Source organism: Lissotriton helveticus, chromosome 8, assembly GCF_964261635.1.
Source record: "Lissotriton helveticus chromosome 8, aLisHel1.1, whole genome shotgun sequence".
Lineage (NCBI taxonomy): Eukaryota > Metazoa > Chordata > Amphibia > Caudata > Salamandridae > Lissotriton > Lissotriton helveticus.
The window spans coordinates 1,185,772,570-1,185,790,401 of record NC_136069.1 but is presented as its reverse complement, the minus strand read 5'-3'; the positions used below and the strand labels follow the sequence as shown (position 1 = coordinate 1,185,790,401).

The 17,832-nt window shown below is 45.7% G+C and overlaps 1 protein-coding gene across 2 annotated transcripts in view; it reads right to left on the bottom strand.

The window, feature by feature from the left end:
* LOC144773221 (zinc finger protein 425-like) overlaps positions 1 to 17,832 on the bottom strand; it is a 134,953-nt gene that overhangs the window by 16,449 nt on the left and 100,672 nt on the right. For both annotated transcript variants that reach the window (XR_013599930.1, XM_078658120.1), the window contains exon 4: positions 3,956 to 4,039. Coding sequence is in view for 1 of the 2 variants with exons in the window: in XM_078658120.1 (XP_078514246.1) it covers positions 3,956 to 4,039 (84 nt within the window). In the remaining variant the exon portion in view is untranslated. The remainder of the gene's footprint in view (positions 1 to 3,955; positions 4,040 to 17,832) is intronic.

Sequence of the window (17,832 nt, the reverse complement as noted above, 5' to 3'; positions counted from 1 at the left end):
CACACCCCAGTACCTGGAGGTGGCCACACCCATGCAGGTGCAGAGCCACAGAACTGTTGAGAGAGCTGGAGGGGAGACAGAGGATCAGGCTGCACTGAGCCCAGCAGAGCATCACCATGGAGTCCCAGGAAGCCCAGAAGGATGGAGGTGACAGAAAAAGGAAGCTAAAATTCAGCACAACTGAGCTCCAGGTGCTGGTGGAGGAGGTAGTGCAGCATTACAGCCACCTTTTTGAGAGACAGTCCCTGCAAGTAGCAGAGTCTGTCAAAAGAAACACCTGGCTGGCGATCCAGAGCAAAGTAAATGCCCTAGGGGTCACACATCGTGAAATTGAAGACATCAAAAAAAGGTGGTATGATCTGAGGATCACCACCAAAGAGAAGATTGCAACCCAGAGGAAAGAATCCTCAGTCACAGGTGGAGGGAAGAGCCGTGCACCAAGCCTCACTGAACTGGAGCAGCTGGTGGAATCCACCATGGAGCCAGAATGCATACACGGGATTGGGGATGCTGACAGGTCCGCCAGAGTTGCAAGAAAGAAAGGTAAGATGCATGGACATAAATCCCCACCCATTCCCTGGCCCCTTCCCCAATGTGGGCGACCGTATCACAATCCAGAACACATGTTCTGGATTGTGTTAGGCTCCTAAAACAGAGCTGTAGGAGGCAGGAGAGGCTATGGCGAACAACTTGGAACCCCAAAGACAGAGAAAGACATAAGCTTCTGTTGGTAGATTACAAGATAAGGGTTATCAAAGAAAAACAGGCTTACTTCTCTAAACTCACAATGTCCCTTACTTCCTCTAGGGATCTTTTCAAGATCGTTGACTCTCTCTGCTCCTTACAATCCCCTGACCCTATTATAGGCTCCCAAGAACTGTGTGACAGGATCTCGCATTTCTTCCACAAAATAATTGCTGACATCTACTCCACTCTTGAAGCGCAGAGAGTCCTAATGAGCCCTCTTCCTCTCCCGACTCAACCTGCCTTAGGATGCTGGGGAAAAGTTCCCTCAAAGATCCTGTCTGGCTTCCCTCCCCTTACTCTTGAGCAACTAGACTCTCTCCTAAACAGGACCAAATCAGGCTCGCCACTGGATCCCTGCCCTCTGAAGATCCTGAAAGAATGTAGGGAAACTTTGTTGCCCCCCATTCTGGAGATAATAAATTGCGCTATGGCTCAGGGCACCTTCCCAGCTGCTTGGAAGAAGGCCATAGTGAAGCCTCTGCTTAAAAAGCCGACTCTGTATCCTGAAATTCTTAAAAACTTTAGACCCATATCACTGCTGCCTGCCCCAGCTATAATGCTTGAACTCCATCTTAATCAGCATTTGACCTCTTTCCTTGAGGTCTCTGGGTTTTTGGACCAGTCTCAGCACGGCTTCCGAAAGTTCCATAGCACTGAGTCGGCCCTTACGATAGTGGTCAACAATATTCGATCTAAGGTTGACCAAGGCCAGACTATTCTGCAAGTCCTACTCGACCTGACTGCAGCTTTTGACACCCTATCTCCTTTGACCTTAACAGCTCGGCTAAGGGAGATAGGGGTGGAGGGCCCTGCACTGAGCCTCTTGTCCTCCTTTCTCAGTCAGAGAGAGCAGAGGGTCAAGCTAGGAGAGTTCCTCTCCCCTGCTAAACCTGTGCAGTGTGGGGTTCCACAGGGGTCGGCCTTGAGTCCGACCCTTTTCAACATCTATGTGGCCCCACTTGCCAGGTTAGTAAGATCGCACGGGATGGAGGTGGTGTCATACGCCGATGACACGCAGATCATGGTGTCCCTCTCCCACTCGGTGAGTACCTCCCCTGTCAGCTTCAGGAACTTCATGCAGGAAGTCTCCGAATGGATGATTTTAAACTCACTGAAGCTGAACGGAGAGAAAACCGAGGTTCTGATCTTTGGCAAAGACCAAGACATATGGTCCAGTGACTGGTGGCCTCCTTCTCTGGGAGTATGTCCTGTGCCGGTAAAATCAGCCCGTAATTTGGGCGTGATTATTGATATGTCACTGGACATGACGCAGCAGGTTAACCGAACTGTGTCCACCTGTTGGGGAGTCATTAAGACTCTAAGGAAAATAGCTCATTATCTTTCCCCTCAGGCCCGTACACAGACCGTGGTTGGCCTGGTGACATCACGGCTGGATTATTGTAACGCACTGTATGCGGAAATAAATAAGAGCCTCATTTTACGCCTTCAGTCCGTTCAGAACGCAGCTGCTAAATTTGTCCTGACCGTTCCCTACACCTCCTCTGCCACCGCCGCCAGGAAGAGTCTGCATTGGCTCCCGATCCATCTTAGGATCACCTTTAAAATTCTATGCCTGGTTTTCAGTGCATTGTCAGGTGGAGGCTCAGAAGCCATTGGCCATTATTATTCTGTCTTATTTGCAGATCCTTTGCAAGTGTATGATATATTATGCCTTTTGTCTCTTCATTTATCCAATCCTGATGCATTATATTGTTGAATGAGTCTATGAATTGAATGTATATGATACATGAATTTCTCTCCCATGAAAGTTGATGGAGTTTGCACTGTGAATTTGTACAAATGAGCGTTCACTTTGACTGAGTTTTAGATCATAAAAAAAATTATTGAATCTTACCCGGAGACTGGTTATTTTATGGAAGATCTGGAAGTTAATTGTTAATATTATCATCAACTATTCGACTAATGGTCCATTGACCAAAGGAAGAGAGTTGATCTGTGAAGATTAGTTAGACATTAATAAATCAAGATCAAAGTGAATATGAACTTGACCCCCAGCGAAATAGCTAGAAAAAACTTTAATGTGTATACGGGCCCATTTGAAAAGTTTTATTGATTGTGAAATGTCCATCCTGGCCTTTCGCTGAATCACATACATATCTATATTTACTGAAAAAAACACACTGCTTACAATCTCACATAGTATATCACTCATGACATGTTCTAAGGTATTACTGATACCGTCACTGATGTCATCTGAAATTACATAATTAAGGACATCGCTGTGAATGGGCGAGGGCCTGAGTTAGTTACTTCAGTTAACTATAACATTTCAGTGTTTTTTATATGTTTAATATTTTATGTTTAAACTGACATTTTCACATCACTATAACATCACTAACCTTTGAATTTTTCTGAGAATGTCTAGTTTTTTTTTGACATAAAGTCATATTTTATTACCAAAACTAACTATGCTAATACCCAGTCACGTATGGCCTTTGGCGAGAGTCCACTATCCACGGGTCAGCCAAAGGCCAACCGCCCATTAACAAGCAACCCACCACAGACACTCATGCGCCCCCTTTTTAAGCAAATAAATGGTTTTACAATTTTGTGGGAATATGTCGGGAGCCAGATCGGATCTCTATGCTCCAGCAGAACTTTCATAAGCCTAAGTAGATTGCGCACGTTGGATCGCAGCAACCAAAAAACAAAACACTGTTTTTCCTATATTTGTTTCCCTTCCCCCGCCAACAAGGTCCAGGAGGTCAGACAGAGGACCTACTCCTCTGCCCCCTTTAAACAATTTTTTTTCTTTTTTTTTTACTATTCAGGACCAGGGGACCAAGTCCCTATGTCCTGTAATGACAGCCATAACATTTCTCTTCATGTAGCAGCCAGCCAATCAGAGCGCCAGCTTCCAAGAGACTTGCAAAAGCATCTCACTCCTACTGGAGCGAGGCAGCAGACGGGTAAAAAGCCACCTCGTCAATTAGATTGTTCTAATATTGGAATTTGCGTGCTCACAGGACTCTCAAGGGGCACCTGCGAACTCAACCACTTAGATACGCGCAAAAAGAGCATTTATCACAATTCGGGGTAAGAAGTTGTGAACTCCAGCAGTTTCCAGAATTTCACAAGCCTTATTTTACTAGAAAGTGTCAATCACAATAACCTAGACTCCCTCAACTTTGTAACATAGTCCTATGTCTACTAAGAGATGAAACAGCATGGTATATTTTGTACTCACTGACTGAGGAGTTTTCAGTTCTTAGATATGGCTCTTCTCCTTCGTTAATCAACTTCAGAATGTCAGGTTTGAGAAGCCGACAATCTACAGTTAAAAAGAAACACATTTACATATCTGCATGCTGCTCACAACAGTCATAAAAGTACAAAAAACAAGCTTCATTTTTTTATCATTTGTACATTTTGGTAATGAGGTTGAATATGCAAACAATGGTTTCACAGACTTTAAACTGGGAGCATCAAGAGCAATTCAGCCTTTGGTTGTCACAAGTTTGAGGCTGGTGCATGCACTCGAACTCAATCTGGTCACCCAATACCATTGTTTGCACATACACCTTTGATTTTTGGAGCTAGAAACAACCCTCCAACAACAGCTACAGGCAGAGAATTTTATTGTGCTGAAGATCATGCGAAGTCCAGCTCAATGACGATGCCTTTCTGCCTTTGTATGGCTGGAAAGAAACAAATTAAACACAATTATGCAGAAATGCGCTGGATAACTGTTGAATGGCAGGAAAACAAGGCTAAATTAGAATGTGGGGGAGAATAATAGTCCATGAAGAGAGCAGTGTGAATTCAGACTAAAACCAACCTGATGACACCACCTCCGACAATCCCTTTCCATCAGGTTTCCTTGTATTTTAGACCAGGAACAGATTTAAACAGGTTGACAAACTCAATGTGGTGAATAGCCGCCTTGGTGAAAATCACTGTCTGGTGTGTTGGTTTTTGCTCGCTTACATTTGAATATGCGCGGGTGGGATGGGGCTATAGCTCGGAGGAGTGACGGCTGGGATGGGGCAGGTGGTGGTTGTTAATGTGTTGGTGGGGTCTTCCCCCCCAAACCTCCTCCTATCCTTTCCCCCCTACGCCAGTCAGTAAGTTTCTACTCATTTTTAAGTGTGCCTTTTCATCCGTTTCTTTCTACTCCTTACCCCACTGTTTGTCCTTGTGCCCACATACCCCAGTACTCCCTTGTGTCCTATTTTTGTGTTTCTTAACTTACCTGTGTTCTTTAGGGACATTGTTTCTTCAAGCCTGGCACTGAGCTGCTACTCTTTGGAGTTTCTGTTGGGGGTAAACTTGGCACAACATATTTCTGCAACAGGTCTGTTCTTGGCCAGCAGTTCCGATGGCTATTTTTTACATTGTTTATTGCAAGCATGTGCCACAAAAGCAAATAGAATAAACAAGCATTGGAATAGCCAATCGGTCTCATCAATGGGAGTGTCTACATGATATTATGTCAGTACATTAAATGATAAAAATTATTAATACATTAGAGAGCACAATGCCTCATGATCACGTTCACTTGTTTTTTTTATAGAAAATAGTTTTTTTGCTTACTATAGGCAATGCTTAGCTTATCTCGTATATATATTTATATATTCTAATCAATCAATCAGGATTTATTAAGCGCTACAAAAACACCCATGAGGGTCTCACCAACATTTTTGGGACACGATAACCAATAATTTAAAAACTGTTTAATATCTTGACAGTAAAATAATGTAAAATACGTTTAATAAGTAGTCGTAGAGAAATATTAAGTAAAAAAAGTTGATTGATCAAGCAGTTTCATGAGTAATGGTGCACCACAAATGGAGCAGTTAGACATTTAGTTGCGCTCCGACCCCGGCGAAACCGTGACACAGCAATTGTAACGAGGTACACAAGAATTGTGACCTTCTTTGAACGAGCCCATCATCATTATCTTCTATGCAGTGCTTAATCTTAGCCGGTGAGTTCGGTGCTCGGCACCAGCACCTAGTTGTCAACACGGCACTTATGACAGTCTGCCACATGGCTGCGCTGTTTATATTATTTAGAGAGGCGCAGAACAACAGATGTTTATTAATTCAATGTACATTAAAAATTACTAATCCAAGCAGCCCACGCCATTCTGATGGCTTTGGAAGCCTGGAATAGTCAGAATTGTCACACTTGTAGGAGTACGATGGTTAGTGGTTGTGTTGGTTCTGTCATTGGCAGCGCGGGGGGGGGGGGGGGGTTGGGGGGCGGCTGAAGCCCCGTGAACCCAATGGGTGTTGCGCGCCTGGTGTCAGTAGACCAAAGAAAATTGAAGAGCTTCGTGGTGTTTGACAAGACTTCACGTCCGAGAATCTGCTGTATGTGATCACAAGACTTAAGGCAAAATACAAAGACGAAACGAGCAGGGACACCTAGATCAAATACAAGTACACGCTCCTTCTCGTATTTCTACAATATTGTACACAACATCAACTTGCCATAAATGCATTGCGCAGTGAGTCCTGCGTTAACGGAAAGTACTGCCAGATGCACGCACAGTCACCCATTTATGAAAATTTACAAAGTAATCCAAAAATAATGGATGAAAATGGCTGCTGTGTTTGTTTATAAGTTAGGCAGTGCGCTCAGGAAGGTCTAAACAACGGAAGAGGCATGACGTATGCATGCCCTTGGCAAATGGGAAGAAAGAACAAGCATTAGAAATGCAATCGGGCTCGGATTTATTTGAGTTTGAGCTAATGGCATTGTAAATGCCAATGTATTGTTGCTATGTGTTATGGAGTGTGTTCATGTGGTGTGTACTGCCAGTGATCTCCTTGTGAGTGTGAGACTATTGCACCGTTACTGCCTGTGATGTCCTTCTTGTGAGTGTGAGAAGCTTGCACCTCTGCTGCCTGTGGTCTCCTTGTGAGTGTAAGAAGCTTGCACTGCTGCTGCCTATGATGTCGTTCTTGTGAGTGGGAGAAGATTGCACCTCAGCTGCCTGTGGTCTCCTTGTGAGTGTAAGAAGCTTGCACAGCTGCTGCCTGTGATGTCCTACTCACTACTCTACTCTACTCACTACTCTACTTTCTACTCACTACTCTACTCACTACTCACTACTCACTACTCTACTCACTACTCACTACTCTACTCACTACTCAACTCACTACTTTCTACTCACTACTCTACTCACTACTCACTACTCTACTCACTACTCTACTCACTACTCACTACACTACTCTACTCACTACTCACTTCTCTACTCACTACTCTGCACTCACTACTTTACTCACTACTCTACTCACCTCACTACTCTACTCACTACTCTACTCACTACTCTACTCACTACTCACTACACTACTCTACTCACTACTCACTTCTCTACTCACTACTCTGCACTCACTACTTTACTCACTACTCTACTCATCTCACTACTCTACTCACTACTCTACTCACTACTGACTACTCTACTCACTACTCTACTCACTACTCACTACTCTACTCACTACTCACTTCTCTACTCACTACTCACTACTCACTACTCTACTCACTACTCTACTCCTCTACTCACTACTCTGCTCACTACTCACTACTCTACTCACTACTCACTACTCTACTCACTACTCACTACTCACTACTCTACTCACTACTCAACTCACTACTTTCTACTCACTACTCTACTCACTACTCACTACTCTACTCACTACTCTACTCACTACTCTACTCACTACTCACTTCTCTACTCACTACTCTGCACTCACTACTTTACTCACTACTCTACTCACCTCACTACTCTACTCACTACTCTACTCACTACTGACTACTCTACTCACTACTCTGCACTCACTACTCACTACTCTGCTCACTACTCAACTCACTACTTTCTACTCACTACTCTACTCACTACTCTACTCACTACTCTACTCACTACTCTACTCACTACTCTACTCACTACTCACTACTCTGCACTCACTACTCTGCACTCACTACTCTGCACTCACTACTCTACTCACTACTCTCCACTCACTACTCTACTTTCTACTCACTACTCTACTCACTACTCACTACTCTACTCACTACTCACTACTCTGCACTCACTACTCACTACTCTGCACTCACTACTCACTACTCTGCACTCACTACTCTGCACTCACTACTCTCCACTCACTACTCTACTCACTACTCACTACTCTACTTTCTACTCACTACTCTACTCACTACTCTACTCACTACTCACTACTCACTTCTCTACTCACTTCTCTACTCACTACTCTACTCACTACTCTACTCACTACTCTACTCACTACTCTGCTCACTACTCTGCTCACTACTCACTACTCTACTCACTACTAACTACTCTACTCACTACTCTACTCACTACTCAACTCACTACTTTCTACTCACTACTCTACTCACTACTCACTACTCTACTCACTGCTCTACTCACTACTCACTACACTACTCACTACTCTACTCACTACTCTACTCACTACTCCCTACTCTGCACTCACTACTTTACTCACTACTCTACTCACCTCACTACTCTACTCACTACTCACTACTCACTACTCACTACTCTACTCACTACTCACTACTCTACTCACAACTCTACTCACTACTCTGCACTCACTACTTTACTCACTACTCTACTCACCTCACTACTCTACTCACTACTCACTACTCACTACTCTACTCACTACTCACTACTCTACTCACTACTCTACTCACTACTCACTACTCTACTAACTACTCACTACTCTACTAACTACTCACTACTCTGCACTCACTACTCACTACTCTACTCACTACTCACTACTCACTTCTCTACTCACTACTCTGCACTCACTACTTTACTCACTACTCTACTCACCTCACTACTCTACTCACTACTCTACTCACTACTCTACTCACTACTCTACTCACTACTCTGCACTCACTGCTCACTACTCTACTCACTACTCTACTTACTACTCACTACTCGGCACTCACTACTCACTACTCTACTCCTCTACTCCCTACTCCTCACTACTCACTACTCTACTCACTACTCTCCACTCACTACTCTACTCACTACTCTACTCACTACTCTACTCACTACTCTACTCACTACTCTACACTACTCACTACTCACTACTCTACTCACTACTCACTACTCTACTCACTACTCACTACTCTACTCACTACTTTACTCACTACTCTACTCACCTCACTACTCTACTCACTACTCACTACTCTACTCACTACTCTACTCTACTCACTACTCACTACTCTACTCACTACTCACTACTCTACTCACTACTCTGCACTCACTACTTTACTCACTACTCTACTCACTACTCACTTCTCTACTCACTACTCTGCACTCACTACTTTACTCACTACTCTACTCACTAGATGTGCGGTGGCAAGACAACAGAAGTGTGTGATGAAGGTGGAACTACTAGTGTGAAGGAAAGGATGCTATGTCAAGAAGACACAAACTCACAAAAAGGAAACACACACACACACATACATAAAGTGATTTCATATATTGGAATAAACGTGCAGTACACATGTAGAATGAGACTGTCACAAAAAGGGTAGTACATCATGATTGAATTAGATCAAGTAAATAAAACTATCTTCAAGTAAAGGAAGAATTGGTACTGCCTTCCTGGGGCAGACAAAGGAATAATCTATTGTAAGTAGATAAATGGCTTGTGGCACTAGAAGGCGCATACGCCTATTTAGCCAAATAGCAACATAAACAGTTGCTTATTTCCAGGTTTAAATCACATTTTTTATTATTTCATAGCAAAAACATAAAGGGGCAACAAAACCCGATACAAATACATGCGATCGCTTAAAACAAAATATACACTTTACATTGGACACTCATGTTTGCACTGAACGAAAAATGCTGCCATTTTGTGTCGACATTTACTGATGGTCTTCGGCACTGGAATGGAAAGTGCACCAAGCTCACAGAAAAGAAAAGCCCCTTTATGTGAAAGGCGACATCAAGAAGTGAAAAACTAACATAAAGGACATTAAATAAAGAAGGCAAACATGCCCTTGTGCCAACTGACAAGCCTCTGGGTTTCTGCACGGAGTACAAGGGAGAAGAAAGCGAGACGCAGAAAACCGACCAGAACTACCATCTGTGTCTCTAGGCGGCAAGGGTTCTCCTGGAAAAACGATGCAAAATGTGTTGCGAGCCGCCCTTCTTAGATTGCGAACAAGGTTATGGACAGTCCGATTACAGACGTCACGGATACAAGGAATTCCTTTACCTCAATACAATGTCAAGAGGTGGCATTTTTAGCTGCATGACCAAAGCTCTTCTGTGCACTGATGTCACGCATTGCTTGACGCGCGCCCGACAAACGCATGATTACCTCAATGTTTTTTGTAACTATTTACCCGGCCCGTGTGTTTTTGCCTGTAAAGTTAAGAACGCCATTACAGGGCCGATAGGAACCCGCGTCAATGTTTATTTCAATTATGGTCACTTCTGACAGCAGCATGGACGCGGCCATCTTGGTTTCGGTTTTTATATTTATTTAACCAGAAGTCTCCTAGTGGTTTCCCCAGGGGCCACAGCGAGTACAATGCCACTCACCAGGCAGGAAACCCATAGAAACGAAGTGTAATCCGTGATTGAAAGTGGAATCAGTAAATGTACTACGGCGACACGGAAAAGAACGAGGGTGGCTGTAACGCATACTACACCCTGCTTCTTGTCACAAACCCAAGCAAATTGGGCAATGAAAAGAAATGTCATATGAGGTAAAGTAAAATACGCCTCTTCGCAAATACGTGGAAGGAAAGCGTGTAGTCTCAAAATGGTAGCAGGCTACACGCGTGTTTACCGTGCGTGATCGGCAAACACCCCCTTGTTTTTGTGAAACGTGTTAATGCTCCGTGCCCAGCCTCACAGTACCGATGGGAGCGGGGGGCCTCCCCGGCCCAGACTCGGCCTGGCTCCAGGCAGATCCCGGCTATGAGACGCTGCCCCCGCACACTGCACGGAGGCTCCTCCCGCCTCCCCCTGCAGCCGCGGGCTCTTTGATTTGCCTCCTGGTTGTGAAGCCGAATATTTACTTGTCAGTTCAAGGGCAGGACGGGCGCGGTGCAGGCGGGGGCCTGCGAGCCGGAGGCTCTCGCTGACAGCCCGCTGCTACCAGACTCCGGGACTCTCCCCACACACTCTGTATGCCCCAGGCCCTCCCCGGCTCCTCTGTCCACCAGGCCCTGGGACTCGGACTCTCTCCCCGCACACGCTGCCTGCCCCCAGGTGCTGCCCCTCTTTCCACCAGGCCCCGGGACTCTCCCCGCACACGTTGCCTGCCCGCCCGACAAACGCACTGCTAGATGGTGAACGCGCGCACACCATCTGGATTGCATTACACGGGCACTCTGACAGCTCCTAATTAAGATTAATCACTCTGCCGTGCTCGTTCGCGCACAGAATATGCCAAATCGGGCACACGTACATTACATACAGCCTATCACGTCAACGCTACTAAATACACAGCACAGCGAAGACGAATCACTACGCACATGCCAGAAAAAACTAAGGAATGTGCCAGCCGGAGCCCTTTATGAATTCTTTCTTTTTTTGAACGCATAAGACCTCGGGAAGCTCCGCCCCCCACTTCGTGGAGGCGGAGGCCCGAGCCCTAAAAATGGAGCACCGATGGTGCCAGCATATGGGAAGCCTATGGGCGTAAGCCCACGATGTAGATACAGCATGTCTTGGTTCCAGGCAGTGCACGAGCCTGACGCACGCAGAGCCCCTACCTAACAAGCATTTGCAATGCAATAGGTCTCGCAATAGGAAAGTTTGAGCTATTGGTATTGTAAATGACACATTTTTTATTTAAATGTTGGTTTTGAAAATAGCAAAATTAATAGCTTTGTCATTTACAATGCCAATACTTTTAACTTTTGCAAATGTGACACCTATAGCATTTGTAATGCAATATGTGTTGTATTTACGTGACTTAGATGTATTGCTATTACAAATAACAATTGCTTTTATTTTTTTTAAATAATTAACACTTAAATAAAAGTTATTGTAATTTATAATTGCAATAGCTTAAACTTTTGTAAATAACTTTTGTGAATCTAATGTTCAGTGTATTTTATTGTGACGAAAATCCAAGAACAGAAGGGAAATATTAACATCTTTTTGTGACATTTGTAATAAAGCTTGAAACATTGAGAGAACATCTTTGAACCAGTTGTTGTTGAATGGTTGAACAGACTGCTGCTGTGGTGGCACTGAGTGATGTTGTGGTGGTGACGAGTGATGCTGTGGCGTTCAGTGAATGGTTGAGTAGGTAGGGCCCAGTGCACTGCTTTGCCCAGGGGCCTGTAATGTTATTAGGATGGCACCGCACTGCACCATTTCCATACGCTCATTGAGACCTCAAGAAATGTGCCCATCTTCTGAGGGCATTTTCCATGCCAGTTTCTTGGAAATGCAACTTCCGTCTGTAATCTTTGTGCGCCCACGCCAGCGCCCTGGGCGGTGGCACCATCTAGTACATATCAATGTCATGCTTACATTGAGAGCTGGCTGGAGACATAACTACATAGTGAGCTGTGTAAAGCTTTCATAACACTATTTCCCAGAGTAGCATTAATGACCTTTCCATGCCTCTGCCAACTCCCCAGAGTGCGATTACCCGCATTTTCCACCAGTGAGGTGTGGCACCTTGCCCTTGAGTGGCTGATGCTGCTGTAACCAGCAGAAAGCTGGCCCAATAAAAGCTGAATAGCTACTCCTGGAGAGAGTGTGTGTGTGAGTGTGTGTGTGAGTGAGTGTGTGAGTGTGTGAGTGTGTGAGTGTGTGAGTGAGTGAGTGAGTGAGTGAGTGAGTGAGTGAGAGCGAGAGCGTGACCGTGGGCTTCGGCGTGGGCGTGTGTATATATATATATATATATATATATATATATATATATATCCGACCAGGCTCAGACCGCCCGGCCGTGTCTGATGGGTAATAAGTATATGTAAATCACAATGACGCCAAAGGAAGTGATGTCATAATCAGTAATAGTGTTCCCTTATAATATTCCTCAATTATAAAGTGGAGCTGCCCTATTTTACAATACCAACACATTTGCCACCTTTCAATGTGTGTTGGAGCTCAGAAATGTCTGAAGTGGGCACTGTTTTTAAACAAACGTGTAGAATGCTGGATTACTTGTCAAAATGCCTTTAGAGAGTAAACAAAATGTGCTTGGGTGTATTTCTTTTTAATAGATGCTCATGCTTATTTGCTTTCTGGTGTTTTTTTTTGTCCAGTTTCAAAGCACAAAAGCTCTGCACATTTACACTCCTTTAGGCAAAGAAGGGACAGTGGATGAAGTTCCTTCTTACTTCTCAGATGAGACATTGAAAGAGTGTGCCTCTCTCACAAACAAAGGGGGTGCTCCTTATCGGGGAAAAGACGGGGGTCAGGTCTCTCTCTCCACACAAACACAAACGCACACACACACACACACACACACACACTCTCTCTCTCTCTCTCTCTTCATACAGACACACACCCAGACACACACACACACACTCTCTCTCCACGCGCACACACACACACACACACACACGCACACTCTCTCAAAATACACACACACACTCTCTACATATACGCACACAGCCGCACACACTCTCCACGCATGCACACACACATGCACTCTCCTCGCACACACACACACGCAGACACGCACACATACATGTATTTGTAAATGCAAGGAGCTGCAGTACTGGTGAACAAGGTGCTACCTGGTGCCTCCTTCATCCTCAGACAGTGGAGGGGGGGGGGGGGAGGGGAGGCTCCATCCACCCCGACGAAATAATCATCATTTAATCTAATTAGAAAGTGTACATAGCCGTTTTCACTCCAATATTCCTTTTACGGAGTTTTTCTATGCGCTGTAGTATGATACATGGTAAGAACGCGAAGGCTCGCGTTACAATGCAGTCAGAAATACTGCAGTACTCTCTGCGCCCAATCCTGGTATTCATGGTACTGCAGTTATACAGCGCACCCCTGGTTTTACAACATACATATTTGCAAAGTAACACCGTGCGAAATTTGCACAATGAAAATTGTTCCGAATGGAGGAATATTTGCGGAAATGTGAGGTGATATCTCTGGCTACGAATGATGTTGTAAAATTCACCCGGGTGAAAGACTTAAAGGCGCAGGAACAGATTTGCCATAGAGTGACATTTCTGCCCATTATCCAACCGCAGTGTAATGACAGCCTAAGAGTTCTCTTCAAAGTACTGGTTGTGCCGAACCATATGCTTATCATTAATAACAAGCACTGACTAATAAGGAGGTCTGGAACGCAGGCGAGAGAGGCGGGCTCTACTTTGATAGGCAGGAAAGTTCATTGGAGCCTCCGAAGTTCCGGGAGACGCCCCGCCTCTGTAGCAGGATAGAGGTGACGTAGCTCGTCCGGAGCGCGGCACCTTGGAGGCAGAGGGAGCCCAGAATAAAGCAGGGATTCCGGGAATGATGGGGTTCCCGGGAGAGAGCTGGCAAGGCATAACGGTGCGAGGAAGGTTCTCCAACTCAGAGAACATCCCGTAGCAGCGCAGCGAGAAAATAGCCCAGTGAGTGGTGGGGTGCGCGTGTAGCTGTGCGTGTGTGTAGCTGTGCGTGTGTATATGTGTGGCTGTGTGACTGTTAGCTGTGCATGTGTATATGTGTGGCTGTGTGCGTGCGTGCGCTCGTCCTGATGCATGGAGATTGAAGAGCATGCCGGAATCAGGGCGCGTGTTCACGCGCGCAACCTGATCCGATCCGATTCCGGCATGCTGCACGCGCCCATCTCTTGTCTCCCTCTTTTAGTCATTGTAAGCAGAGCTGACGGCTATAGGTCTCGCTGCGACATCGCTTCGCGATGCGTCGCGGGGCGAGACCTAAAAAGGGAGAAAACATGCTACTACCTGAACATGATGGTCATATCCTTGCAGGTTAGGGTGACCCGGCGTCCCGGATTTGCCAGGATGGTCACCGTTTTTCACCAGCTGTCCGGGCAGATTTCGAGAAATTTCGCTCATGTCCTGGTTTTTGGAGAGGGTTGACTAAAAACAGGGTACGTTTTTTAGGTCTCGCGACCTATCAATGCGCGCAAGCGCATTGAGCGGAGCAAGAATTCATGTCCTCAAAAAGCTCGTGAAACCAAGGGCTTCTTGCGCTGCGGTTTTCATTAAGTTCACGTGAATCACGTGACCAAACAAGCACGCGCATTCACGGCCGCACAGCACATCAAAGGGCTTCGCCCAGCGTGCGCTCTGCGGCTTCTCCTCCCCCAACTAATTAATCATGGCTGGCCGGCCGGCCGTACTTTCAGTTTCCCGGCCGCTCTGCATTATCAGGTACGTGCGTGCGTGCATTTACACTCTCATTATTTCCCTTTCTTTTTCTGCCCACTTCTCTCTCCTCTCTCTCCTCTCCTCTTCTCCTCATCTCCGTCTATCCCGGCCGCTCTGCATTATCAGGTACGTGCGTGCGTGCATTTACACTCTCATTATTTCCCTTTCTTTTTCTGCCCACTTCTCCCTCCTCTCTCTCCTCTCCTCTTCTCCTCATCTCCGTCTATCATTCTCCCTCAGTCGCCTCTCTGCTTCGCCTTACTCTTCCCTGCTGGGTCCATGCCAGTGAATGTTGTGTCGCACTCACACTGGTATGTAGAGGAGCTCCTGACACGGACACCTCACCTCGACCATGCAGCCTCTGCAAGGCTCCGAGCCAGGCAGCTTCACAGCGTGACCGGAGTGGCCTACATTCTAGAGTCAGGCAGGGCATGTCAGGACAATGTTCCAAGCTGCACGTATGACAGCATCAGCTTCCTCAGCCTTCCGGTGCCCACCCTACAGCATCGGGCCGCGCAGCTGCGGTGACTTCCTTGCTCACGCTGTTGCCTTGGGACCATCAACAACAATTAAATAACAATGCTAATATTAGTAATGACCTCACTAACTGACGCAGTGATCTCAAGCTGTCCTACATCATAAGTGTGTGAATTAGCTGGTCCTGTTTTCACTTTGAATGCCCTTTCACGAGCGCCATGCTTTAATGTTTTCATTGTTGTCTCTCTCCATGTTCCTCCACCCCGATCTCTGCTCTCACTCCCCCCTCCATTCTCCCACGCCCTCCTTGTTTTTTATACCTTCCTGTGTCTTCTTTATCCCAAATTACGATCATCACTTATTTTCTGCTTTTATCCATTTCTTTGATTTGATATATATTTCTTTAATCGTGTATGGTTTTAATTAACAGATGGGCCATGATTAGTAAACTTGTATTTATTCGTTATCGCTGTGTGTGTCTATTCTCTCCGGTCCTTTCATTCATGCCCTCTCCATTTGCACTCTGCCGCATCTCTCCTGTTATCGTGTTTATTTCGCCTGTCCTCTGTCACCGTCTTCTCTCTTTGCGATTTACACTGTTCATCTTCTCTACACCTTTTTCTATCTTATCCTATCATTTTATTTTTCCTTTCGTCTATTATTTTCTTTACGTGTTTTACTGCTACTCTCTTTTCTACGCGCTACGTTTTCTGCCCGCTACCCCGCCCTTTTCACTTCCCTCTCTGACAAGCACTTTCCCGCCTCCAAGCCTTCCCTCCTCAGCCCGCGTGCGGCCACGGGCTCCAGCCTCTGGCAGATCTTATCTTTGGGCCTATGCACCTCAATAGGGAAACCACAACTTTAAAGGCGGGATTTCAGGGCGGCTGAAACAGAGACGGCTCATCACCTAAATCAACAATTTGTAGTCAACAACCCACCCCGCCCCCGCACTGTTAGCCTTTTGAAGAAAGCTTGGTGACCCCTACAGTCTCACCGTGAGCTCGTCGCTCACATTCCCGCCCCCCCACCAGGCTCTCCCGCACCCATCTGGCTTCCCTCCGGCCATTTGCCACACTCCTTGCCTCTGCCGCAAAGGACTCCTCCCCCGTCACTCTCCAAAACAGCTTTGTGCGACGTCTGTATCCATTACTGGGATATGTTGGCGCTCGTAATTGCTTATTGGCCTTTACTAGGACAGGGAATATTTGTATTATATGGGGGGTCTTTTGCTGTTTGCCAGAGAGTCACTACACTCACTGCACCCTACATCACTCACGGATCGGTCTTCACTCACCAAAAATGCCATGCAGAAGTACAGTGTTACATGGATATGTCGCCTGGGCACGTTCTATTCTGTGCAGTGATACATTGCAATAAGAGGACACAGATGTACGGAAACATACGTGATTGCTCGGCTTGTGATCAGGGAGCAAGCATGCTAAGGTCTTACCACATAATAACGGGCAGTCTACAAGCAACTCCTTGTACGATCTGACAGTTATTGAACATCGTATAGGTAAACTATATTGGAGGGTCCCTGCAGACACTTCCCTTTTGCTTTGACAATCAGAATCAGATATTCTAAACGCTATATTAACTTTAAAGTTACTTTTTTCAATCGTGGCTCTGTTCATTACCAGTGTTTTGATATTACATATCCTCAACTGTCCTATTTTATTCAAGTGCTCCAGTGGTTTCAAGTCTGCAGGACGCTTTTATAAAACGTTTGAGTAAGAAAGCGTAAAAAAAAATAACCACAAATGCGTTCATTTCTATCACGTAGTTCCAATCGTTCTCTCACGTGCGTGGGATGTGTCGTTTGTTCAAGAAATTAGTTCACTGGAAGCACGATCCAACCGTTCCGACTGCTGGTTGCAGTCTGATGCTGCTTTGACGGTGCAGGCGCTAAAATGGACCCACTCTCACACCCCCTCACCCTCACACCCTCACTCACCCCCTCATCCTCACCCCCCCTCACAACCCTCTCACCCTCACTCAGCCTCACACCTTCACCCTCACACACTCTCAGCCTCACACCTCCTCACTCACCCTCACACACTCACACACCCACTCACCCTCACCCTCACACGCCCTCACCCTCACACCCTCACACCACTCAGTGCTACAACACATATGTGTGTGTAGGTGCAAATGCAATGTTCTTGGATTTTCGTCACAATAAAATACACTGAACATAATCTTCACAAAATTTATTTACAAACGTTTAAGCTATTGCCATTATAAATTACAATAACTTTTATTTAAGTATTA